Source organism: Cnephaeus nilssonii (genome assembly GCF_951640355.1).
Source record: "Cnephaeus nilssonii genome assembly, chromosome: 21".
Taxonomy (NCBI): domain Eukaryota; kingdom Metazoa; phylum Chordata; class Mammalia; order Chiroptera; family Vespertilionidae; genus Cnephaeus; species Cnephaeus nilssonii.
Window position 1 is genome coordinate 34,881,054 of NC_137092.1, and position 25,938 is coordinate 34,906,991.

A 25,938-nucleotide genomic window follows, 5' to 3' on the forward strand; every position below is an offset into this window, starting at 1 on the left:
CATTGAAAGAGCCCCCTGGGGGTTCCGGAGAAGTCCTAACCTCTCTGAGAACCATCCAGGAGAGGGGGAGCCTCCCGCCTGCCTGCTGGCTCGCCCTTTCTGCTTCTCCCATCCCCCTTTCCTCCCAGGCCTGAAGGACTGGCTCCGATGAAGTAACCTCCCATCCTAAGCCCCACCCCACCCCAGCCCCGACTCTTGGAATTAGGAAGTATGACCAGGGCACCTCCTCACCAGGAGCTGGGGCAGAGCCACTCTGCCTGTCATTGTCCTGGGAACCCAGAGGCCAGGAGAGGGCTCAGATCCCCCGGCAGAGCCCTCGAGAAGAGAAAGACCCTCTCCTGTCAGCTGAGACGGAAGGTCACCAGGGTGGTCCCAAGAGGGCACTCGGGCGGCCACTCGGCGGCCAGCCCCAGGGAGCAAAAGCAGGGTCACCTCGGGGAGGGCTGGGCCTTTCAGCAGGGACTTGAGCTGGAGTCTGAGGCCCGGTCCAAAGTCCCATACCGCCCCCCTCGCTCTAAGACTCAGTTTCTTCAGCCACAGAATGAGAGGGTTGGGCTAGTCTAGCCCTCACGTTCTAGTCTAGACAAAACGTTCTAGGCCAGCTGGCTGCTGGGTCTCCTTTTGTGGGTGGTACAAACCCAGGATGGAGAAAGTACCCGGAGCCTCTTCCTTCAGCACCCTATTCCTGGAATGAAATGGGCAGAGGAATGGGGGAAGGAGGCAGGCTTGCATGCCAGTCAAGCAGGGGGCTTTTCCTCCTCTGCTAGCCTGTGCGAGTGGCCACTGCCCAAGCATCAGCCCCATCTGTAAGAAGCGTGCCCACAGGGGCAGAACAAGCCCGAGTCCCCCACCTGTGCTCCCAGCAGGATTCCTCCCGCCCTTCCTGGAAGTGACAGCCTGGAGCTGCCCAAGCCAACACCGGGCGGGCGCACAGGCTGGCGAGGGCCACACCAAGGAGATCCGAGGAGAAAGAGAGCCCAGGGCAGGGGGGCAGGAAAGCTTCGTAGAAGGCGAGGAAGCGGGAGGAGGGAGGAGGAGAGGCATGGGAGGGGAGGAGAGGAACCTAAGCAGATCTTAAAGATGGGCAGGTCTAGAAAGGAAGGAAGCGTCAGGGTCCCTCAGGGAAGGAGAAAAGTGTGGAAAGGGCCCCCGAGGTAAAAATGAGCCAGGCTTGTTGGGGGGACTGGACAGTGCCGGGGGACACGGCCAACCAATGTACCAAGTTCACCAAAACATGGCCGCATCGTTAAAGGGCAAACATGCTAAAAATAAGGAGTTTGGGCTTGATCCTCCTGGAAAGGAAGAAGCTGAGGGTTGCTGAGCAGGGGGTGTAGTCTGGAGACCAGCGATCAGTTATCAGGCGATTGCAATCATCCAGGTGTGAGATAAGACTGCGGGGGTGGCCTGGGAGAAACCGGAAGGAAATCGTAATGGGACTGATGAACAACTGTGTGGAGGCCGAGGCCGGGGTAAGGGAAGGGCAGGGACAAGTGTAGGGGATAGGCCTGGGTGACAGGGAGAAAGGAACCACTGAGGAAACGGGGAAACAGGGCTAGCCGGGGTGGCTGGGTTATTAGGGATTCAGTAGGATCAGATGGTAACAACCCCCTCCCCACAAATGCACTACTAGAGCTTAGAGCCTTGGAAACTGGCAGGGAAGGGGCTTCCGGATCACTGCCCGCCCCTTGGCATGGAATCAAGGTCTCCCATCACCCTCTCTTCTAGGTCAGCCCCTTTGAAAATATTGGCTCTTCTTTGGCAAGTGGTCTTCAGTGGCCTGGAACAGACCTCCCTAAACTAGGCTGGAGCCAGGCTAGAGCTGTGGGCTCCTCCAGAGGGTCCTGTTCCCCACTCATTGCACCCAAAGGGCCTCCAGGCAAACCACCTGGAAAGCTAGACCCTTCCCGCCTCCGGAGAGGGTAGGGGGCAAGGCCACCCTGCCTTCCTGGAGGGGCGGGTCTGGAAGTCTCTGAAGAGTCTGTCCTAAGAGGAAGGACGCCCCCTCCATCGTAATCCTGGTAGTCATCCCTGTCACCTTTATGGGGTGCCCTGGCAGGCCAGCCGCTTCGCACACACGCTCTCCATAGCAACCACCTGGGACTGTTGTTATCCCCACTTACGGGGATGCAGAAACCGAATCTTTGAACCCAGGTCCTCTGGCTCTAAAACGTGTGCTGTTTTCCTTATGCCACTGGGCCTCTCATTTCTCCCGCCGGGACGTCTCACGTGCCATGGCTCTTGCTCAGTCCTGCCCATGTCCTCTCCGCAACACCCTTTATTGATTCACTCCACAAGCATCTGTTGCATACATACTAAGCACCAGGCAAGGGGCTGGGCACAGGCGCCGTGGGCAGGTTCGACCCACTTCCCTCCCAGCCAGGCACCATCCGTGGGGCTTTGCTGGATTTCCAGCTCAGGCTGATGGCTGCTGATGGACCATGTGGTCCCACAGCCAAATGAATGGAGTGCACCAGCTCAGCCTTTGTTGATTTGGGCACAATCTTATGATAATAACAACTCACATTTGCAGCCTTCTTTGCATATTACACACCCTTTCTTGTCCGTTACCTCCTTTGAGCCTCACAACAACCCCGTGAGAGGCCTGTTACCCCCATTTCACTGACAAGGAACCTGAGGTTCACAGAGGTAATGCTGCCCCTTCCACCCACCAGTAAAGCCAGACTAGAACCCAGGTTTCTAGAACCCTAGTTAATGCACTTCCCATCTCTCCCCGCTCTTCTCTTCCATAGAAGGTATCAACTGCTCCCCTCTGATAACCTCCCATACCCCAGGGTCTCCCCCTAGGAAGTCAGGGGACATCCCTAGCCCCGAGTGGTTTTCCACTTTGAACTCCATCTCAAATCTCTTGCCAAACTGGCCACAGCCACCCCTCGCACCCTACCCCCCAGAATTCAACCCTCCCTCTAAGCCTGCCCCCTGGCTTTCCTCTCCCTCCTGCCTCCTCCAGGCGGCTTCTCCCAGCTCCAGAGGACAGGGGACAGGCAGGGAGACTAGTGGTTGGAGGAGGGAGGGGAGGCTCCCACAGGAACCTCCTCTGGACCTGCAGGGCCCTGTACTCAGCTCTGCCGGCTGGGCTCCTGGGACATCAGCAAGGTTGCGCAAAAAATTGAGGAGGAGAGAAACAGCAGTACACAGGGTGGGGGAAGAGAGGTTAGGTACAGGAAGCGTGTGTGGGAGAGGCAGCAGCACAGTGCATCCCGATTTCCCCAAACATGCCATTGTCCTTCATCCCCAGGGAAACCTGTTGGTGAAGTCCTAGGTGTCTCCTTCAAGAAGGGGCCTCGTTGAGGTCACTGTGCCCATCCCCCTGCCTCTGGGCAGGCTGTTACCTCTATTCCTTCCAAACTGTCTGGCTGAATGGTATTAGCCTTTCTGCCCGGGAAACTGAGGCTTGGGGCGGGGCTTATGGAGGCACCAGGGGCCTTGGGGAGGTGGCGGGGGGGAGGCAAGGGGTCGAATCAATGTGCTGAATCCCAGCTGGGACTCCTGCCCTCCCACTCCCACCTTTTTCTGCGTGGTGTTCAGCGGGGGTGACGGTGATGTCACAGGTGCAGTGTGCCAGCCATGTGCTGGGCGCCAAGCAAAACAGCCAGGGCGAGTGTGTGCATCATCAGTGCCCGGGAAGGAAGGCCACCCGCAGAAGTGAGTCTGATGGAAGGACTTGAAAGAAGGAAGGGAGGCACCTTCTGGAGGGGGGCGGGGAGCCCAGCATAAAACGGCTGCAGCAAGGACTAGAGAGAGGAGGCCCAAGCTGGCGCTGAGGAGGCATGTCCCTCATCCTCCCCTTGTCTGCTTCTCCCAAAGCCTGTCCATGCCCCAGACATGAGCCAGCCCAGGCCCCGCTACGTGATAGACAGAGCTGCATACTCTCTCACCCTCTTCGATCATGAATTTGAGAAGAAGGACCGGACGTACCCACTGGGAAAGAAACTTCGCTATGCTTTCAGGTAATGTGACCCAGAGCCCAGACTCCTCTCCTCTGCTCCCCACCAAAGTCTCTCCCGCACCAGGCGTGGCTCTCGCACCCGCATCCCTCACACAGAGCTCGGGGAAAGCCCTGGGAGGGCTGGTGTGGAACCCTGAATGGAAGATCCTATCATTTCAACTGTCCTGAGACCCCCCACGGAGGATGGGGAGTAGGAGCAAAGACCATCCGCAGCTTCAGCAGGACCATCCCCAACCCCCTGCATGAGGTCTTGCCATATTCTCAGTCCACTCAAGTGTTTCTTGAGTTCTTAAGGGAGCGATAGATGGGCATGCTGCAGCCCGGGGTGAGGGGCATCGGAGCCCCTGCTGCAATGTCCTATCCCCTCCTTGTTAATAAAAATCAGAAGCCACCATCACCCCATGCTCTTTGTCCTCTTTCCCTTCTAGATGGTCCTTCCTTCTCCTGGTCCGGAGAATGCCCAAAGGTGGTCCCTAAAGGGTACCTACCAGGATGTGGTCCCTCCAGTCTCTGGGCCATTTCCGGTCTCAGGTCCCTGGAACTGGGGTGATGGGTAGTGAAGTCTGGCCTCTAAGGGGGTGATCTACACCCACACTCCAGAAGCCCGAGGCCACAGCTTCGCCTTCCCCCTTCCCAGACTTCTGGCAGACCGCGCTCGGGCCTCTCTCAGGCCTCACTGTAGGCTGGCTTACTCTTCCCCACTCCCTAGGGGAAACAGCTGATTCAGTTACCTGGATTGAGGTCACTGGCAATGGCTGAAGTGGAGATGCAGGTGGAACTGGTTCAGACCAGGGGAATCACCCACTTCAGTTTTCACCAAAAGCCCAGGCCCAACCCTACCTCTCCTAAGAGGCTCCATCTCTGCCCAATTACAGCCAAGGCCTGGGGTGCCTAGTGTTCAGGCTCTGTACCCACAGCTGTGCTCCTCAGATAGGTGGGCTCTGCCTTCCTCGGTGCCCAACGAATTTAAGTTTGGGTTGTTTCTGCACTGGAGGGATGAGGGTATCTGCTGTTGTCCTAAAAGTTTTTGGATGATGAAAACTATGAAGGGATGTAGGGAACTAAGAATTCCCATGAGGCTGGCATGAGAGCCTTGAACAGTGCCTGGCACACAGAAAGGGCTTCAATAAATATTTGTTGAATGAATGAAGAATGAATGAATGAATGAATGAATGAATGAATGAATGAATGTCAAGAAAGCTAATCCCTCTACCCACTTCCTTCTTGCCTTCTGGAGCTTCTGTATAGGTGTTTGGCATCACTTTCTAGCTCTTCTCTCAAGTTTCAGATTGTTTTGCTCAACCTATGGCAGGCTTGCAAGTAAGGCTGGGCAGGTAGGCTGGGCAGGTAAGGCTGGGCAGGAATGAACCTTGAAGTGGGTTGTTTCTCTTTCCCTAGCCAGCTCTCTATTCACGAGTCCAGTTTTCCCTGCCACAAACAAACCTGAGAGAGTTCTTGCAGGGCTGGTTCTCTCTTAGGACAAGGCTTTAGAGATGCATTAAGCTACTTACCACCAGTCTAACTCCCATTCACCATCCCAGGGAGGGGAGAAGCGTCCACCTGCCCCAGAGGGGATTAGGGAGTCAGATGTGGGTCGTGGTGCTTTTCCACCGAGTGTTGGTTCGGATAGAAAATCTGCACGGACAATACAGGGTGCAAAGCATTTTCTGTGTGTATTTCAGTCTTGGGTGAAGTCCAGGGGACCCAGTGTCAGGGCAACTATTGTTGAACAGCAGCAAAGAGCAAGAAAGGAGGCCTAATCAGAGCGGGCCAGTGAGTCATCAGCTGGGCCCTGGATATTTGAGTTCCCTCAACTGGGAAAGGCAAAGCAAATGCCTCCCACCCTCTTCTAGTCATCAATCCCCCAGCTGTCACCCTCCAGTTTGCAGGCCCTTGTTCCGACCGCTCCTGCGTTTCTATGAAAGGGCCTGGAGGTGTTCAACAAACAGGGCAGGGACCAGCTCTCCCACCCCGTGCTCACCAATCAATGAACAGCTCCCAGTCTTCCCTCCCAGAGGGGTTAGCAGGGGAACAAACTTGGTGTTGGAGTCATCGCACATGAAGGATGCCGGGTCCACGGGGCACTCCCTGCAGCACAATGGAGCCTTCCTCTTGGAGAAGTTCTAAAAGATGGCAGCAGCCCCTACTCACACTGAGTTTCTTTTGTTGCTGTTGTTTCTTTTTTTGTGCTGTTTGAATTTTTACAGTGAGAACACAGTCACTTTCCACAAGAGAAAGGTTTAGCAACACGCCTGTAACCCATTCCTTCTTTTTACCAAGAATACTTCGGGGGAAGAAAAGGATCCCCACTTAGATCCCCTTGCAAACAATCTGGTAACTAGAGCTTTTGGCAAGCAAATGTATGGCATTCACTCATAGAAAGGTAATGGTGAGTCTAAATCTGTAAAATGTGTTTAGCAATACAAGGTGGGGCAAAAGTAGGGTTACAGTTCTGAGTACACAAAACACAGTTTATTCTTGTATTATTGTATTATTTCTCCATGCAAACAACTGTAAATACTTAATCTGCCGCGATAGTTTATTGTATATACACTTGGACAGACTGAGTTTCTTTTTTTTAAAATATATTTTTATTGATTTTAGAGAGGAAGGAAGAGGGAGAGAGTGACAGAAACATCAGTGAGAGAGAATCATTGATCGGCTGCCTCCTGCATGCCCCCACACTGGGGATTGAGCCCACAACCCGGGCATGTGCCCTTGACTGGAATCGAACCTGGGATCCTTCAATCTGCAGGCCAGCACTCTATCCACTGAGCCAAACCAGCTAGGGCATTTCTTTCTTTCTTTCTTTTTTTATTTCAGAGAGGAAGGGAGAGGGAGAGAGAGATAGAAACATCAATGATGAGAGAGAATCATTGATTGGCTGCCTCCTGAATGCCCCCTACAGGGGATCGAGCCCAAAACTTGGGCATGTGTCTTGACTGGGAATTGAACCCATGACCTAGTTCATAGGTCAACGCTCAACCACTGAGCCACCCGGCTGAGCCAACCAGACTGAGTTTCAATACCGGCTCATCCTTTCACTTATTCACTCATTCATTTATTCAACATATATTTACGAAGCACCCCAATGTAGTGCACAAGGTATACAGAAATGACAAGAGAGCCAGACTTCTCACCATTGTGGGTTTGCTGTTTAGTGGGCGAGGGAGATGAAAAGCAAGTTATTAAACAGGGGGCACTCATGGAGCTAAGAAGCCCAGACAAGGGGGCCCAGGCCTGTGTTCAATCAGCCAGGAACTCAGAGAAGCCTTTCCTGGAGAAAGGCCAATTGAGATGGGCCTGGACTTGACACCTCAGAAGGTTAAGCCACCAAGAAATCCATGCCTTTAAGCCAAGTCTTGTAGACTTCGGAGCAAGCGGCATCCGTCAGAAGACCTCCAGCTCATGCACAGGGCATGCTGGTGGTTCTCAAGAGAAAGTCCCTGCTTTTCCTTCTCAGTGTCTGGCATACTGTCCAGTATACATGCCCATCACATTTTGAATGAATTTTGAATGAATGATGAGCAGCAACAGGATATTGTAATCCCTCCCCAACTTGGAGCGCCCAAGCCGGGGCAGCGCTGACTGGAAATCTGCCCGTTTTCCCTCCAGATGTTCCCCGGCCAAGATCAAAACCGTGGTGTTTGGGCTGCTCCCTGTGCTCTCCTGGCTCCCCAAGTACAAAATCAAAGACTACATCATCCCCGACCTGCTTGGTGGCCTCAGCGGTGGGTCCATCCAGGTGCCACAAGGTGAGGGGTCCTCTCAGCCAGGCCTGCTCCTCTCCACCCCCACCTTCTGTGGCCTCCATAATCCCCGTGCCCCTGAGCCTTCACTCTCTCGTCCTCCGCAGGCATGGCATTTGCTCTTCTAGCCAACCTTCCTGCAGTCAACGGCCTCTACTCCTCCTTCTTCCCCCTCCTGACCTACTTCTTCCTGGGGGGTATACACCAGATGGTGCCAGGTAAGACCTCTCCCCTCCCAGCAGGCAGGAGGACGGGTGGTATGAAAAGGGGTTTCGGGTGATTTTTCCATCTACATACTCCTCTAGCTGGTGCCGGTTGGTTCTCAAGGGACCATCACTGTGTCAGTCCCAGGTCCTCCGTGACCTTGGAGAAACCACTTAGCTTCTGTGAGCTCAGTCAGCATTACCTGCTCTGCCTTCCTCCCCGGAATGTGGGGAAGACTTGGTGCAACAAGATAAACCGTGTGCCATAAAGTGCTCAACAGCTGTGAGAAATTACCTTCTAACCCCAGGCTGGTCCCCGCAGGCCACTGAGGGGGACATTTGGAGTTCTCTGGTGCTAAGTGAGACAGAGAAAGGACCTGGTCACAAGGCCTGTTTCTGGGTCGGGTCCTGCTTGTATTTCCAAGCACACTTCCTCAGGTGTCCAGTAAAATAATATTAACAGCTGAGATGAAACAGTAGATCATGGTCAGATATGTGTGGTATTATGCTGGAGAGCAGCCTGGAGGCCCTGGGGCTCCATCCCCTTGGGGGTCGGGAGCAATCCTGGGCCCCTTGATGGTTTCCATGGGTTTGATCCAAACCTCTGACTTTTGCTGGCTGGGTGGGGCACCACAGGTACCTTTGCTGTTATCAGTATCCTGGTGGGTAACATCTGTCTGCAGCTGGCCCCAGAGTCAAAATTCCAGATCTTCAACAATGCTACCAACCAGACCCACGTGGACACGGCGGCCATGGAGGCCGAGAGGCTGCATGTGTCAGCAACGCTAGCCTGCCTGACTGCCATCATCCAGGTGAGGAGCTGGCCAAATCCCTGCCATCAGACCACCCTGCCCCTGACTCAAAGACCCAACTTTGACGTTAAAGCTGATTTAGGGCTCTACCTCCTCCGTCTTCCCCATTCTCAGGGCCCCCAAAGACTTTAAAAAGCCAGATATCCTTCCCCTCCCTCCAGCATCCACACCTGATAAAACTGTCCTGAGTTTGGACTATCTCAACACTCGCGTCTTCTCTCCACTCCCTTTCCAGAGCCTGGCCCTCTGCCAGCACAGTCCTCCTGTTTCCTGACTTCTCTTATCCTCCACCAGCCTCCTCTGCTCCAAGCCAAAGCATCACCTGCACTTCATAAATTCCTTTTTGGCCACATGCAAAGGACTCTGCTGGGTTTTGTGAAGGAAAACACAGCCTGACAGAATGCAAGCGCAGGAAGCAAACTCAGAGGGCACCTTTCATTCCTTCATTCATTTAGTTAATGTTTCTTAGTCATTTCGCTGTGCCAGGAACTGGGCTAGGCCCTGGGGATAAAAGATAAGTAAGAAAGAGGCCACGTTTTCCAGAAGCTCCCAGCCCAGCAGAGGAAATAGCCATGTCAACAGATAAATTTGTAGGCAGTGAGATAAGCAGCATAATAGAGCTATGTACAAACAGCTGTGGGAACACCAAAAAGAGTTAGGAAAGGCCTCTCCTCAAAGAGAACAGGTGACCTGGGTCTTAAAGGATGACTAGAAGTGACCAGTAAGCAAATGAATAAGGCATGGAAGGATGGTCCAGGCAGAGAAAAAGATCCCCCCAAGCACCGAGGACTCAGAGAGGGTGAACTGACCAGGAATGGCAAGGCAAGGCGTGTAGTGGGACTCGATGGCAAGGGGCCTTTGGGGACGGGCCAGAGAAGAGGCTAGAAAGGTAGGCATGGACCAGACAATGATGTTTGAGGTCTGTCCCCTAGGCAGTGGCTTTAGGTCCGATTGGCAGTTGAAGGATCATATGGGCTACGGAGAAGATGAGGGGTGGGAGGTGGATTAGAATCAGTCCTGTTGGGGACCGTACAGAGAGCCAGGCAAGAGTGCTGAGGGCCTAGACCAGGGGTCCTCAAACTTTTTAAACAGGGGGCCAGTTCACTGTCCCTCAGACAGTTGGAGGGCCGGACTATAGTTTAAAAAAAACTATGAACAAATTCCTATGCACACTGAACATACCTTATTTTGAAGTAAAAAAAACAAAATGGCAAAAACACCTGCATGTGGCCCACGGGCCGTAGTTTGAGGACACCTGGCCTAGACCAGTGGTGGCCATGGAAAAAGCCGCGGAGACGGGAGTGGACTTGAGGAACATTTTGCCAGGAGCAAAATTAACTGGGCTCTGGTTATAGATGGGACGTGGGAGGTGAGGGAGGGATGACTCCCAAGGTATTGTTTGGCCAACTGGGTGGATGGCAGTGTCATCCACGAACAGAGGAAACACTGAGGGAGGGCCAGTTTCATTCACAGATGAGGAAACTGAAGACAGAGAGGTGGAGTGACAAAGAGGCCAGTGTCCTTAAGGAACCAAAATTCTGCTGGCACATTAAAAAGGAAGACAAGGTCACAAAGGACTCAATTCCCTAGAGCTGCTGCTGCCCAGAGCTGCTCAGAACTCCAGCCCTGGGTTTGGATCAGGCAAGTGTGGGAGCTGCTGACCCTCTTGGTCATTTCCCCCTCAGATGGGCCTGGGCTTCGTGCAGTTTGGCTTTGTGGCCATCTACCTCTCCGAGTCCTTCATCCGGGGCTTCATGACGGCTGCCGGCCTGCAGATCCTGATCTCGGTGCTCAAGTACATCTTTGGACTGACCATCCCTTCCTACACCGGCCCAGGGTCCATCGTCTTTGTGAGTCTAGGATAGTGCCCTGCAAATGGGGAGGGGCTCATTACAACAGCCAACTTCACTGTTGTTGTGAGCTTCTCATCATGGGATGCTCCCGAGCAAGGGCTGGCTGACCCGGTGTTAGGAGAGGACGCTGAGGGGGTTCTCACGTTGGGAGGGAGAGTCAAACACATGGCCTTGAGGGCTCGATGAGGTTCCCTGTGGTTAATCCCTGCAGAAAAGGAGAGGTAGCCTCTTAATAAGTTCCCTGTTCCACTGGCTGGGAAGTCCTTCCTTATGTCTAGTTTCTACCCTCCTCCTTAAACTTGAACTCTTTCTGGAGGAAGAGAAAGGGAATCAACATTCCTGACCCAGCATGAGCTCCTGATGTGCCCTTTGGGAGAGGGTGGTGGGAAATGGCAACATGTTCCTGATCAGGGTCTAGATTCTGCTTGGGTGCCTCCATGAGCACTGATGATATCCCCTCACGGGGTCAGCCATCCAGTGGTGGGGGTGGTGAGGGAAGAAGCAGTGGGAGCCCATAGGCATGATGCTCTCTCCACCAGACCTTCATTGACATTTGCAAAAACCTCCCCCACACCAACATCGCCTCGCTCATCTTCGCCCTCATTAGTGGTGTCTTCCTGGTGCTGGTGAAGGAGCTCAACGCTCGCTACATGCACAAGATCCGCTTCCCCATCCCTACAGAGATGATTGTGGTAAGACCTCACCCGGGGCTGGGTGTTGAGGGCCAGATCAGAGAGCCTTTGAGAAGAGACATCCAGTTCCAGCCAGGGCCAGGGCGCCCGTACCCAGCCTCACCCCCCTCCACTGTCAGCCAGTAGAGCAAGAAGTCAGAGGTGAATCCCTTCCATCCCCCTGAATATGGCCCCACTCTTCCTGTTCCTTGGAGTCTTCCCCCTCAAAGAGGCAGGCAAGTGAGATGTGGGTTCCCCAGAGAAAAGGGAGGCTTGAGAGAAACCCTTGCACTCACCCCAACTTCAAACCAATCCCCATTCTCCACTTTGGGGTTTGCAGGTGGTGGTGGCAACAGCTATCTCTGGGGGCTGTAAGATGCCCCAAAAGTATCACATGCAGATCGTGGGGGAGATCCAACATGGGTGAGTCCAGGGGGCTGGAAAGCCTGACGCCAACCCCACAGCACTCCCCACCAAGGCCTGGGCTCAGAGGCTGAGCTGAGACGAACTCTATGAAAGTGCGTTCTAAACCCTATGACACTGCCCAGCTATGGATCGCGACTATGACTTATTATGGAGAAGAGCCCCACAGGGGGCCGATGCTGGCTGTTTTATGAACGGCGAGTCTTAACTGGCCCACTCACCCCGGGAGTCTCATTCAGTGGGGCTATTAAAGCAGTGCCTCTCTGATCAGCCCTTATCTGGCTCTTCACCCTGTTTTAATGCATTGGCTCTTTTTACCCATGTGGACAGGAAGCTATGAGGACGAACCAAATTCGTTAGGCATCCACTCTGTGCCAGGCAGCCAGCTGGGCCCTGGGAGGGGCCGTTCAGTGCTGGGCTGCAGAACGGCAGCAGGTGTGGGGGGGTGCTCACAACACGGGGGGCTGGTGAGCGTAAAGAGTCCAGAATCTGGGTGTGAGCAAACGAGGCCCTGCCAATTACTGGCTGTGAGACCTTGGACAAGCCAGGTGCCCCAAGCCTCAGATTCCGACTTTGTCAACGGGAGTGATGGCCCTACAGCGTTGTACTGAGGACTCAGGCGGAAAGGGTAACCACGTGAGAGCCTGGCACCCAGTGGGGCCCTGCTGCTCCCTGGGAGTTGCTGAAGGACTCGGTGCCCTCCCTCTCCTCACACCCTTGGGCCCTGCCTCCCCTCTGGCTCCTTGGCAGGTTCCCTACTCCTGTGTTGCCTGTGGTTTCACAGTGGAAGGACATGGTTGGCACAGCCTTCTCCCTGGCCATCGTGGGCTACGTCATCAACCTGGCTGTGGGGCGGACCCTGGCTAGCAAGCACGGCTATGACGTGGATTCTAACCAGGTAGGTCCTGCTACCCCCAGTAAGACTGAACAGGACAGGCCGGGGCCCACAGAGCCCTGGCAAAAGATAACTGGGGGCTCTGGACCGAGGTAAGGAAAGCTGCCTGCCAGTGGGGAGAGGGTATGACCCCAAGAGCTGACCTCTGCTTAATTGGGTGTGTATGGCTTTAGAGTAGTAGGTCGTGTCTTAGGCCCAAGATCCAGCTTGCATGGCCCACTCGGTGTGGTCCACCCCGCCACCCCATGCCCACACCTCCAGCGCCTAATCCTGCCCTTGTCCCACAGGAGATGATTGCCCTGGGCTGCAGCAACTTCTTTGGCTCCTTCTTTAAAATCCACGTCATTTGCTGTGCTCTCTCCGTCACTCTGGCTGTGGATGGAGCTGGAGGGAAATCCCAGGTGAGCGCTGGGCCAGGGGAGGAGGATGGGGAACCGAACAGTTGACCCAGAGCTGTGGTCGGCAAACTGCGGCTCGCGAGCCACATGCGGCTCTTTGGCCCCTTGAGTGTGGCTCTTCCACAAAATACCACGGCCTGGGCGAGTCTATTTTGAAGAAGTGGCGTTAGAAGAAGTTTAAGTTTAAAAAATTTGGCTCCCAAACGAAATTTCAATCGTTGTACTGTTGATAGTTGGCTCTGTTGACTAATGAGTTTGCCGACCACTGCCCCAAAGGATCCCAGAAACCTGAAAGCTGGGCCAGCTGCTTCTCCCGCCTTCCTCTCCCTTCCCTAGTCTCCACTCCACCATAGGCATCTATTGGAAACCAATCGGAAGCAATACTCCCTATTCCCAACTCTTTCTCTGAATAGGTGGCAAGCCTGTGTGTGTCTCTGGTGGTGATGATCACCATGCTGGTCCTGGGGTCCTATCTATACCCTCTCCCCAAGGTAAGAGCCCAGCAGGAGAGCAGAGGCCAGCAAAAGACTCCGGGAAGAGCAACCCCTAAGGGTCATGCAGCAGGTTACAAAGTGCTGTCATTGTCGCACTTTGGCCTAATCACAACCTGTGCGGCAGACAACACAGGTTTACTCTCCCCAGTTTACAGGCGAGGGAAACTGAGGCTGAGAGTGTCTAAGTGATGTGCCCGTGGTGGTACAGCTCACAAGTTCAGGGCTGGTCCCAGACTCCAGCCTCCAAACCTCAGGATTGAGTCCCTAGTCTGTTGACAAGTACCCATGAGCCCCGGCACAGGAAGGCTCTAGGCATGGGCCATGGGAGTGAGAGAAGAGGGGAAGGGTGAAGAGGGGGCCAGGATGGGCCCCATGGCTCTAGCTCCTGAGCTCTCCAATCCTAAGCCTGAGTGCAGAGATTTGGGGGCTCTGCGGGAGAAGTGTTCTGAGCTCCAGCTCTGCCCTGCCAGGCTCCAGGGTCAGGTGTGTTTGTAGGAAGGGCAGGAAGAAGGGGACACCCCAGTGACAGGAACAATGTTCTGCTTCCCTAGTCTGTGCTGGGAGCCCTGATAGCTGTCAACCTCAAGAACTCCCTCAAGCAACTCGCCGACCCCTACTACCTGTGGAGGAAAAGCAAGCTAGACTGTGTAGGTACTGGGTGGCCTCTGTGTACCTGTCTGAGCCCTGTCCCCTTCTCCAACCTCACAGCCCTGTCCCTTCTCCTGTGAATGATCTCTCTGGTTAGCTGCTTCGGAACCGGCATCACCAAGTGCTACGAACTCAGGTTTTAGAGAGACACCATGTGCTCAAATCCTAACTCAGACGTTCACAGGCTCTATAGTCAATAGCAAGTCTCTTAACCTCTCTGCGTCTCAGCTTCCTCGTCTGTGAAATGGATATTTCTTGCTCTCCCCCATCCCCAGGGTTGCTTAGGAGGAAGAAATTAGACAATACAAGAAGGGAGCACATTGTCCAAACTGTATCTGTACTCAATAAAACTTAGCTATTATTATTTTTTTGATTCATCGTTCCAAAAAAAGCAAAAGAAATCATGTTGTTGTTGTTTTTTAAAAAAAAAAATAGAACATAAAGCCAGCAGAGCAGGGCCTTAAGCAAGTTACTAGACTTCTCTGGAGTTCTGTTTCCTCATGCATATGGGGGTGACAGTCAAGGCTGCGTCACACACTGGTTCTGAAGATTAAATGAGATCATGGCGGGAAAGCACCGTGTAACCATAGAACTCTACAGTTCTGACTTACGTTGCAGTGAGTCATATTCTCCACTGGACAATAGGAAGGAGGCTGCCGTGTTTTGGAGACACTGTGTTATCCCCACTTAAGCCCCACCATAACCTATGAGAGAGGATTTCCTAATCTCCTTCTGAGATGATGAAACCAAGGCTCAGAGAGGTTAAGTAATTCGTCAAAGGCCACAAAGGTAGTAAGTGGTGGAGTCAGGATTGGAACTCCAAGTGTTGGACGCCAAACCTCTGGGCTGGGCTGTCTCCTACAGGAGCCAGAGAAGTGAGTGATCCACCTGGCTCCCGTAGTAGACGGGTGAGTGAGTGAGTGGTGAGGAAAGGAGAAAATTGATGTCCCAATTCCCAGCCCAAGGATTTGCTTTTACCCCATCCCAACAATCCCTGGCTATGGCAATTAATCCTGAATATTCATAGTGCTCTGGGTTCCCATCTGTTCCTCACAATTCTCTACGGAAATTGGGTAGATTTGTTTTCTTTTGAGCTATGTGGGGAACTCTAAAGGAGCATGGGGCCAACAATCAACACTGAATCCAATTCTACCAGGCCCCCAGGCCATCAGGCCAGGAAGCATCTCTAAACCCGTGTTGGGCATTCTCAGCTGACTGGTAGATGGAGAAAGGGTACTCATGCCTATCAATCACCCATTGGGGGCCCATCACTAGGCTGGGACCTCTCTGTTTCTTAACTCGTTAATCCTTTAATGAAGCAGGTATTATTGCTCCCCCTTTGTGGATTAGGCATCTAAGGCTCACATAGCTAGAAGTAGGAGAACGAAACTTGGAACTGAGAACTGACCCAAGACTCTTGCTCTTATCATTATGCCCTCAAAGACCTGGGTGTGCTGGGCTTGTCTATTAAAAACAAGACAAGACCAGGGGGCCACACTCAATCTGAGGGAAAGGGACAAATGTAACCAAAACATAAAACAGTGCAAAACTGGCATGAAAGTGGAAGGGTGGGTCTGGGTTGTGCTGGCAGAGAACGACCTTGGCAAATCCAGGAAGACTTCCTGAAAGAGGCAGTTTTCTTCCCAGGTCTGCTTTCATATCTCTTTCCTCACAGTGTGTCTGGGTGGTGAGCTTCCTCTCCTCCTTCTTCTTGAGCCTGCCTTATGGTGTGGCAGTGGGTGTCGCCTTCTCCATCCTGGTTGTAGTCTTCCAGACCCAGTTGTAAGTAACAGCCCCTCCCCAAAGACACAATGGGGGTTGAGGGGGGTACCCTGGCCCAGCCCACCAAACCCTGCTGCCTCTGGGCCTGGCACAGGAGGTGCTGCCAGGCCTGAGGAGAGCCCAACCCAGCCAGGACTGTGGGCACAGGCTGGGCTGCCTGACTTCCCATATCCTGGAAACCCCAGAGGAAGCCATTGTGGTCTTGGAGGGCTGGGGGCTGGAGAAAGTAGGGGAAGAGCAGGTGGGTAAGACTCGGTGTCCTTCCGAAGGCACTGCCAGACACCAGACCACATGGGACCCCACCCAGGGGAATATGAGGCCAGAGGACAGATAGCATGTCCTTCCTATAAAGAGATTCAATAGAACATTCCAGGGTGTCCAGGCCAGGGTAAGAGGGATGCTAAATGTTAGGGGAACTCTGCCTTCTCCTCTTGAGAACTCAAGACCAGGAAGTGACGTAAGCTTGTCACCATGTGTACCTCCACCCCTTCTCTCCCACTAAGCCCCAGTCTGGGAGCTATGGCAAGGGCCTGTCATCCCTCTGGTTACAGTTCAGCCACCAGACAGTGCCGAAGGACAAACACAGCAAGCCCAGGGGTGCAGAAGGGACCCTGCCCTGCCTCTGCCCCAGCCCCCAGCCCCAGTATCCCTCCAGGCCCATTCGCTGTTAGCATTCACTTACGTTTTCTTCTTCATCATGCAGTCGAAATGGCTACGCTTTGGCCCAGGTCATGGACATGGACATTTATGTGAATCCCAAGACCTACAATAGGGTGTGTAATCCAAGCCTATGAACTTCCTCTTTTGCCCTACCCCCTCCCTCCCCAAATAAAAGGGATTTTTAAAATAAAAAGTCAATAAAGACATTTCTGCTACTTAAACTCAGCCTCCCTGTCACAGGTCCAGGAAATCCAGGGGATTAAGATCGTCACTTACTGCTCTCCTCTCTACTTTGCCAACTCAGAGATCTTCAGGCAAAAAGTCATTGCCAAGGTAAGTCTCAGTCCTTTGGTGACCAGAAAGGCTGGACAGAGAGTGACCCGAAGGTGGAAGGAAGGGGGCTGGGAGCCAAGGACAGGCCTCCTTCAAAGAGGGGAGAGGTCACGCCTGCTGTTGACTCTTTCCCTACAGACGGGTGTGGACGCCCAGAAAGTATTGCTGGCCAAGCAAAAATACCTCAAGAAGCAGGAGAGGGGGAGAGCGATGCCCACACAACAGAGGAAGTCTCTATTTATGAAAACCAAGGTGAGCTGAGGCCAGGGACAGCCATGCTCTCTCCTGCCTTCTCTGATCTTGCACCCTGGGGCCCCTCCTCCCAGCACCCTTCCAGGCAAAGACAAAAGTCTCTGTGGACATTGCTTGGTGGCCATTGACCATTCTTATCCGTGGGTGAGGGGAGACCAGCTCCCATGTCCCCCCATTCTGTGTTTAAGATAGGCTATGACTCATGGACTTACGAACAACCCCGTGGGGAAGGGGGGAGCAGCAGTGAATTTCCTGGGGTTCCCAGTCAACCCAGAGCAGCATGGTGGAGATGGGTGTGGGAGAAACAGGCAGGCACCGCAAAATGCAAAAAAAGAGTTCAGCTCTTCCCAAAGGGCTCCCTCCCAGAATGAAGTAGGCAGTGGCTTCGGTGCCTCTCCTGGAGGGATCCTCCAACTTTGTCTGGGTTGTGAGACACCAAGCTGCAGGCCTTGCCCAAGGAAGGGGCTTTGGGGGATGCCTTTCCCATGAGGATTTCGGGGTTTGTATTCACCAGGATCAAGCGCAGTGATTCTCCTTCACCCGCAGGCTCCCTGGCCCTGCTTGAGCCGCAGCAAAGTCTGGTTCGGTTTGCTGACCTCCCACCCCCTCCCTCCAGACTGTCTCCCTGCAGGAACTCCAGCAGGACTTTGAGAACCCCTCCCCGACCGACCCCAACAACAACCAGACGCCTGCTAATGGTGCCGGCGGCGTGTCCTACATCACTTTCAGCCCTGACAGCCCCCCAGCTTCCCACTGCGAGCTGCCGGCTCCTGCCGAGACCCCCAGTGAGCCCACTGACATGCTGGCCAGCGTCCCGCCCTTCGTCACCTTCCACACCCTCATCCTCGACATGAGTGGGGTCAGCTTTGTGGACTTAATGGGCATCAAAGCCTTGGCCAAGGTGAGGCCCTTGTGCAGAGGGAGCACCGGTCACCCCCGTGCACACCCTCACTCCTGCTCTCCCACTCTCGCTTTGCTTGGAGCGTTCATTCTGACAAGCTGAGGGAGGATACATACCAATAGGACTGAAGGGCCTGAAGGATCCGAAGGATCCCTTTCTCCCACACATGGCCAGGACAAGGGGCTCTGTGCTGAGCAGGCCCAGACAGCCCAAGACAATGAATGAGTGGCTGGAGAGGGAGACCAGAGGTCCAGGTCCCCCCTGTCGCACCCTCCCACAGCACCCCTCTCTAGCAGAGGCCATCGCAAGCTCCCTCGCAGGCCACAGGAACCCACCCCAGGGTCCTCTGAGTGGAGTCCAGCTTGGCCCTGGTTCATGGTCTGCTGCTCCTTCCCACACTCACCCACACACTCTAGCATCAGCCAGTCCCGGCCAGCTGAGGAGGGAAGAAATAATATCAGTGCCCCACATCCTTGGGCCAAACAGGCAGCCCACAGGGCACCTTGAATAAATGTGTTCACCTGACAGCTTTTCAGAGACCACCTCCAAGGGCTGAGTCAGCCAACCTCAGAGCTGGCTCAGGTCCAGGAGAACAGAGTATAAAGGCTGACATCACCACTGGCCACGTACCCCGAAAGCTCGTCCCAGCTAGGGGCTCGGCCTGCTTCCCTGGCCTGGACCTGAAATCCAGGTGGGCCTTGGCTGCAACCCGCACCTCCCCAGGCCTTGGGTCTCCCTTGCAGCTTCTGCCTGAAGCCACAATGTGGGGAAAGAGGTGGAGTCTGGGAATCTAAGCTACTGAAAGGAACGCTCTGGCCCCATCAGAAGGGGCCGTGGTGACTTTAAGTGCCCGCCTCCTTGGCAAAGCCCCACTTCCTCCCTGCTTTTCAGAGAAGCCTCGAGCCAACACTCCAGCGAGAAGTGGTGTGCTTTGCTGCTATTTTTATCTTTGGCTGCAGGGCTCTCAGGGTTGCTTATTTGCTTGGCTTCCCCTCTGAAATGGGTTCTGCGAATCACTTTGGAGACCCACTCAAAACATTCCTTTCCTTTTGCCCCCCTTACCCCGATGCTTCTAGCTGAGCTCCACCTATGGGAAGATCGGTGTGAAGGTCTTCTTGGTGAACATTCATGGTAAGAGAAGACATTTAGGAGGCTGAAAGACTGGCGAGGGGGTGAGGTGGGAACAGGTTAGAGGGATGCTGAACAAGAAAGGGGGTGGAAATGAGAGCACCCATATAGTCCCCCAAACTACTGCCTGCTCATGAGAGCTTCAGACACAAGTCAGAGGAGACTGTGGCCAGATTGTGTAAACATCCTAGGGATCTCAACAGCAGAGTGGGAGATCGTGGAGTTAAGAAAAGATAACTGGGATTCTAATTTCCCCACCACTAATTTGCCTTGTATCCTTGGCCAAGTCACTTTATCTGTCTAGGGATCAATTGTCACCTGTCTATATATATATAAAAGCCTAAGCAACCAAATGACCAGATGACCATTCAACCAGTCGCTATGATGCACACTGACCACCAGGGGGCAGATACTCAACACAGGAGCTTCCCCCTGGTGATCAGTGCGCTCCCACAGCCAACTTCCTGCAGCCCCTCCCCCCCCCCACCCCGGCCGGCCAACCTCCTGCGGCCCTGATCTGCCCCATTGCCAGCCAGGCCGAGGGACCCCACCCATGCACGAATTCGTACACCAGGCCTCTAGTGTAAAATAAGGAGGTTGACTAGATGAATTTGGGGTTCTTCTCTAAATCTGAAAGTCCATGAGTAATAAATCAAACATATATCATTACTACTCAGGGGATGCAGATATGCAGTTTTATATGCATGCAGCCTCCACAGGGCACATATACACAGCCGGAGGGCATGTCCACACAGCAGTGGACTTTCACATCATTAGCACACACTCGGAGTGCAGGGACATGAGCACACAGACACACACAAGAGCATGTGAAGGGACACCTACTCGCACACTCCGCTTCCCACCGAGGGTCAGAGCCCTTCCAGGGGTGGGGCCTGTCCACCTTCAGAACTGGCCTGAGCATGTCCCAGCCCTGGGAGAGGGAGTCTGCGATGGCAATGATGTGCGGGGCATGTGCTCCAGAGTTAGAGCCAGAGGTTCCTGGCCCCTCACGGACATTCCTCAGGAAATCAGCTCTGAGATCCGGTAGGTGTAGGAGCCCAGCCACACACGGAAGTTGCGGGAAAGTCCTGGGTCGGCAGGGGGCAGGAAGGGCCCTCAGGAGACAGAACTGGCAGCAGCCTCCTCAGGAACTATTTTCGCCTTTCCCTCTCAATGGCCACAAAGTACCGACTCCCTGAATCAAACTGCTTCCTTCTGCCCTGGGTTGAAGGTTCAGCATCCTCAAGCTCACATTGCCCTCTGCTGTCCCGAACTGATATTGCAAGGTCAATGCCACAGCCCTCGGAGGCCAAGAGAGTGACCTTCGGGCCTCTCTCTCCTATCCTTTCACCAATCCCCCCACCCGCAGCTCCAATCCACAATGACTGTTATCGTTCTGAAGATCGGTCGTCTTTTCTTCCTTCCAGCTCAGGTGTACAATGACATTAGCCATGGAGGCGTCTTTGAAGATGGGTGTCTAGAGCGCAACCACGTCTTTCCCAGCATACACGACGCAGTCCTCTTTGCCCAGGCGAATGCCAGAGAAGTGGCCCCAGGACCTGACTTCCAAGGGGTAAGGTCCGGGCACCTGGGGGATCCTAGGCCCCAGGACACTGAAATAGCAGGACCAGGGGGCATTAGAAAGAGCACAGGAGAAGTTTGGTTTGCCAAAACCAATTCTGAATCTCAGTTTCCTTACCTGTAGGATGGACACCCAAAACTAACATTACCTACCTCAAAGGGTTTTCTTTTGTTTTTGCTTTAGGAATAACTGATAATTATATCTTTGATGTCACTTGAAAGTGCTTTGTATATGGTAAAATCTTTTATTAATATTAATGTTCGGCCCTGGCCAGGTGGCTTTGCTGTGCTGGTTGAGTGTTGTCCCATGAACCGGGAGGTTGCTGGTTGGATTCCTGGTCAGGGCACGTGCCCAGGTTGTGGGCTTGATCCACAGTAGGAGGCGTGCAGGAGACAGCTGATTGGTGTTTCTCATCATCGTTTCTCTCTCTCTCTCTCTCTCTCTCTCTCTCTCTCTCTCTCTCAAAAAACAACAAAAACGTATTTAAAATATTAATGTCCAGATAAGAACAAAAACAAAAAAAGATGAAAAAAAACTTAGTGCCCAGTCACACAAACACCCAATTCAGCTATGTCCTGGCATTGCTCACCTCTCCTCCTCCTTCAGCTGGAAGAGGTTTGGGGGAGGGAGGGGAGTAAGCCTGCCTGTTTTAACAGAGCTTGCAGATTTTAGGCTGGTGATGAATGAAGAAACTGGATTTGAGTTTTATCTCAGTTTCTTGACATCTAATTTATTAGCTCAGTAAGTGGTATGCAAATGAGCTACAAATAACACTGTAGAATTCCAAAAAAGCTGGGGAGGCAGAAAAAGCCCACCCTATTGGGGTCCCTGCCCAGGCCTTCTCTGCAACCCCCACCTCCCAGAGTCCCCTTCCAGCTCAGCCCGTCCTTGGCCACCCAATACTGTGTGTCCCAGCCCTCGATAAAACTCGACCCTACCATCTGGGGGTCATAGCAAAGCCTTTTCTGGCCCCAGAGCAACAATGTGCTCTTTGCTTTAAGAAACTGATGAAGGTGAAGCCATCTGTCCTAGGTACTGAAAGGCTGCCCAACAATACACAAGACCTTGGCTCCCACCCTCGACATGTAGACAGAAACTATGCAGCACAGTTAATGAACCTTGTCCACACAACAAAAAGAAGATCTTTATCATTTGTTATTGTACAAATACTGTCCAGTTATTACAGTTTATATGTTTAAAATAATTTATATTATATGTTGTGCCGCACCAGCACGGCCAAGGATGAACCTGAGTGGTGGCAGTGAAGGATTGAGAAAAGACAGACAAGAGAATGAAAGCTGGGTCTCGGTGGGATGCTGCCCTCTCTGATGGAGAGCTATCGACAGCACCACTGACTACAAGCCATGTCTTTATTTTATAGCAGATGCCACGAGGCAAAGTGAGGGTGTGGTCAAGATGTTTACAACATTCCCGTGGGTTTCAATCCCACTCAATTACATGCACCTGATCAAGCTTTGTTTACTTGCAGCCTCTATCACTCAGGCACGTGGGGCCATGTGTTCGGACCATAGGTTCCAGCTTACAACTACAGCTGTTGGCTATCATTGTGCTGGGAGGGCTCTGCCCTCGAAGCTGGGACTTGCACGTGGCCATGAGAGGACTGTGCCCTCTCATCAATCCAAGGCTTGAACCTGTCCTAACACTGTAGCCACTCTCCACAATATGTAATATATTTACATATTACAGAATATATTCATCTGTATAAATCACACCACCCCCTTTTCAACAGCATGGTGAGTAGAAAGCCAGCAAAGTGAGTTTGATGAGGAAACAGAAGGAAATAGATTCCCTGAAGTCAGGCAGCTGGCCATTTGTCAGTGTAAGCTAAGTACACTTTCCCTGCCTTTTAAATGCCCGCCGAGGGCAGCCCCTGGTGTAGGCAGAACGGGGCTCTGTTTTGTGAGCAGGTGAGGGAGGGGAGGAAAGGGGCAGGAGAGCAGCTGTGCATCCGAGCACATGGTGCCACCGAAAGCCTGCCTTTCGCACCAGGCTGTGTGGCTGTCATGGAGCTCACCCTGCACCGGGCTGTGTGTGTAGTTCAGTCACAGAGTTCACCCTGCACCAGGCTGTGTGGCTGTCATGGAGCTCACCCTGCACCAGGCTGTGTGGCTGGCTGTGTGTGTAGTTCAGTCACAGAGTTCACTCTGCACCGGGCTGTGTGGTTCCATCACAGAGCTCATTCTGTACTGCTTTTTCCCTCTAGGCTCCAGTGGACCCTGAGATCTCCTTATTTGATTCGGAGGAGGAGAGCCCCAGCTACTGGGACTTAGAGCAGGTGAGCTAAGGGGCAGGGGGTGGGGGGCAGGGGAAGGAAGGCGACCCTCTCAAATCCAAGGTGTTCAATGGGCTCTCTCACCTCCAGGCCGGAACAGTCATCTTGAAGTCAACAAAGTTTCTTTCTCATCTTTCTTTTAATAGCAGGTCTTAATTCTTCTCACTCCCTGAAAGACATTCGGGGCGGGGGGGGGGGGGGGGGGGGGCACTGGATCTAGTCCTAGAGAACTAATATCTATTTTTAACTCTCCAACACATCACACACGTGGTCCTGGGCAAGCCACATAACAACACCAGGCCCCAGTACAAAGTCCCCTCTACCTCACAAGATTAGCAGAGGATTCATTTGTTCCTTCATTAATTCAACAGGTAATTTATGGAGTGCTTACTGCTTGCCTATACAGTTTCAGGGTGGGCATACAGCTGTGAACAAAACAAAGACCCCTGTCCTTAGGAAACTTACATTCTGGGAGGGTCAGATGAATTCTAAGGGTGCAGATTCTAGTGGGACCAATATTATTGCATGTGGACAGGCCTTAAAAGCTAAGAGCTATGCAGGTGGGAGGGGTTATCCCCTCAGGGCCTTCTGTTCCTGATGCCCTGAATTCAAAGAAACCAATTAGAAATAGCATCTAGCTTCATGCTTCTTCCCAGTCTTTGCGGGCTTGAATTCCGTTGCCCTCTGAGCACACCTCTGGGAGTGCCGATGGCATGCAGGAGACATTAAGAAACACAGCCAGAGCCAGGAAGCTTTGGCAGGCTGCTCTCTAGGTCCCTTGGAATCTCCAGCATGTTCCAAACTGCTGGGCAGGACCAAAATAGTTTATCAGCCAGAAAGTACTATAGAGCTTGTCTGATCTCATCAACCCTCAGCCACTCTGAACCCAACGGGTCTAACGCAACTCCTCGACTCTCCTCTCCTCCCCGGCAGGAGATGTTCGGGAGCATGTTTCACGCAGAGACTCTGACCGCCCTGTGAGGCCCAGCAGTAGTTCCCAGGCTGCCTCCAGAGCGCATGGCACCTGGGACTTCGTGAAGGATGAGCCTGGGATCACAGCAGATGGCAGGGAGAGGACAGCGCCTCCACCAGGACGTCGGCTCCTCTCTCTTCTCCTCCTCCTCCTCTCTCGTCACCCTGCCTCCCTCCCGGCATCTCTTGAGTGAGCCAGTCTCAGAAGCTGGGAAAGCTTCTGCTAACCCTCGTGATCCTGGCCAGCAAGCGTCCCGTTTGCTCTCCATGGCAGCTGACCAGAGGCCCTGACTACTGGACTTGAAGCATGAACCAAGAACAGGAGGGAAAGTGTGAATGCTGACCTGGAGTGAGAGCTTCAAAAGTGTCCTTTGGCATGCATGGCTTAGTATCAAGTGGTGTCATCAAGCTGTCACAAGACACAGGAACAAACTTGCTTAGGACTCTGTCACTTGCCCCTTCCAGCTGCCCCCACTCTGTTCCTGGTAGCTCCTCTGGGACCTTGTACTCCCCATAACCCAGGATCTCTGTCTTGGTGATTGTACAACCTCCTCCTCATCTGCAGGCTGCTGGGACCTCCATGCTATTCAACACATCAGACTCGAGCCTGGGGAGTAGCCAGGGCCCTCAAGGCCAGCAGAACTACCTCCCCAGGAGCAGTTCACCAAGGTAGCTGCCCCAGCTTCCTGAAACATTACCATCCCCCCTGCCCTCAGGGGCTGCTCCCTTCCGCTTGATAGTAGGAACCCAAAAGGAAGAGGATAGCTGGCAGAATCCTCTGGCAACCTAGCAATAGGTACCAGTTATTCTGCACAAAAGCTTTTGGGATTCCCTCTTTGTACCAGAGATGGGGGTGGAATGCTAGTGCCAACTTAGGGCAAACTGGTGGGACCTGAGTGAGCCTTGACCGTCCCCCTGACCTGACAGCCCATCAGGGAAATGCCTCCTCCACTTGGGAAATCTGTCTCGTCCTTCTTCACTTGGCAAGAGTCAATGACTTTAACTCTTTTTTATCAGCTTGGGGCCTGAATTCTTCAGCCAAGCAAGGGAGAATGCCCCCCCCCCCCCCCGCCCCCAAAGACCAGCTACATCCCCTACCTAAGCACAGAACATGGAGAAGGGCTGACCCAGATTGGGTCTTCCTCCACAGGGATTCCTTAACAAAATCAGGACCCGAGGTCACCTCCTTCTAGGAAAGATGAGAAGAGGGGTTAAGTTCTCTATGAACATAAGGAGGTAACTGGAGGAACCCACTGTGACTTGAAAATAAATAGGTTTCACGTGCAAGTGTTTGGGGAAATTTCCATGGATGTGCAAAAAAAAAACACAAACCTTTTGGCCTCTCCCCACGGCTTCTCCCAAGCTCCTTCAACTTAATGACCCCTGCCCAACAGGTTGGGCTGGCCCAGCCTGGAAAAATGTACCAATTCCTAACTTCAGCCTGACCTGCATTGTGTGTGTGTATGTTGAGTGAGCCAGTCAGCTAGCAAGTCTTCTTAGAGTTAAAGGAGTGGGTACTGGCAAAGAGCCAACAGATTCTTGGCCTACAAGCATTGCTTCTGTGTGAATTATTATGCCATCTGGCTGCCAATGGAACTCAAAACTTGGAAGGCAGAAGACAATGTTATCTGGGATTCACCATGCCCAGCACCCAAAGTGCCAAATTCCAGGAAGACAAGACCTTAGCCAATGACAACTCACCCTCCCCTACTCCACCTCCTTCAAAGTCTAGCTTAGGCGTAGGAGGTGGAAAAAGATCACAGAGTCTCAGGACATCCAAGTCAAGAGATCCCCTTTGAACTAAATGTTTCTATCCTTGGGGACTTGATTAAGTAACCATTAACCACCAGGCCAGCCCCAGACTTAATGGGGATTACTGACTCACAATGGCCTGGAGTTGGTCCTGAAACATGTCCCATTGG

General features: G+C 53.1%; 1 protein-coding gene across 1 annotated transcript; it reads left to right on the plus strand.

Moving 5' to 3' along the window:
• Window positions 1-3,843: 3,843 nt before the first annotated feature.
• Window positions 3,844-24,025, plus strand: SLC26A9 (solute carrier family 26 member 9; the record flags this gene model as incomplete). Its single annotated transcript, XM_079761712.1, has 20 exons — window positions 3,844-3,968; window positions 7,583-7,722; window positions 7,824-7,934; window positions 8,556-8,731; window positions 10,417-10,581; window positions 11,124-11,276; window positions 11,596-11,678; window positions 12,429-12,576; window positions 12,861-12,974; window positions 13,385-13,462; window positions 14,017-14,112; window positions 15,789-15,895; window positions 16,599-16,668; window positions 16,796-16,888; window positions 17,027-17,140; window positions 17,757-18,041; window positions 19,118-19,172; window positions 20,597-20,742; window positions 22,976-23,047; window positions 23,978-24,025. 20 exons carry the CDS (start codon window positions 3,844-3,846, stop codon window positions 24,023-24,025), a joined length of 2,379 nt encoding a protein of 792 aa, XP_079617838.1.
• Window positions 24,026-25,938: the final 1,913 nt, after the last annotated feature.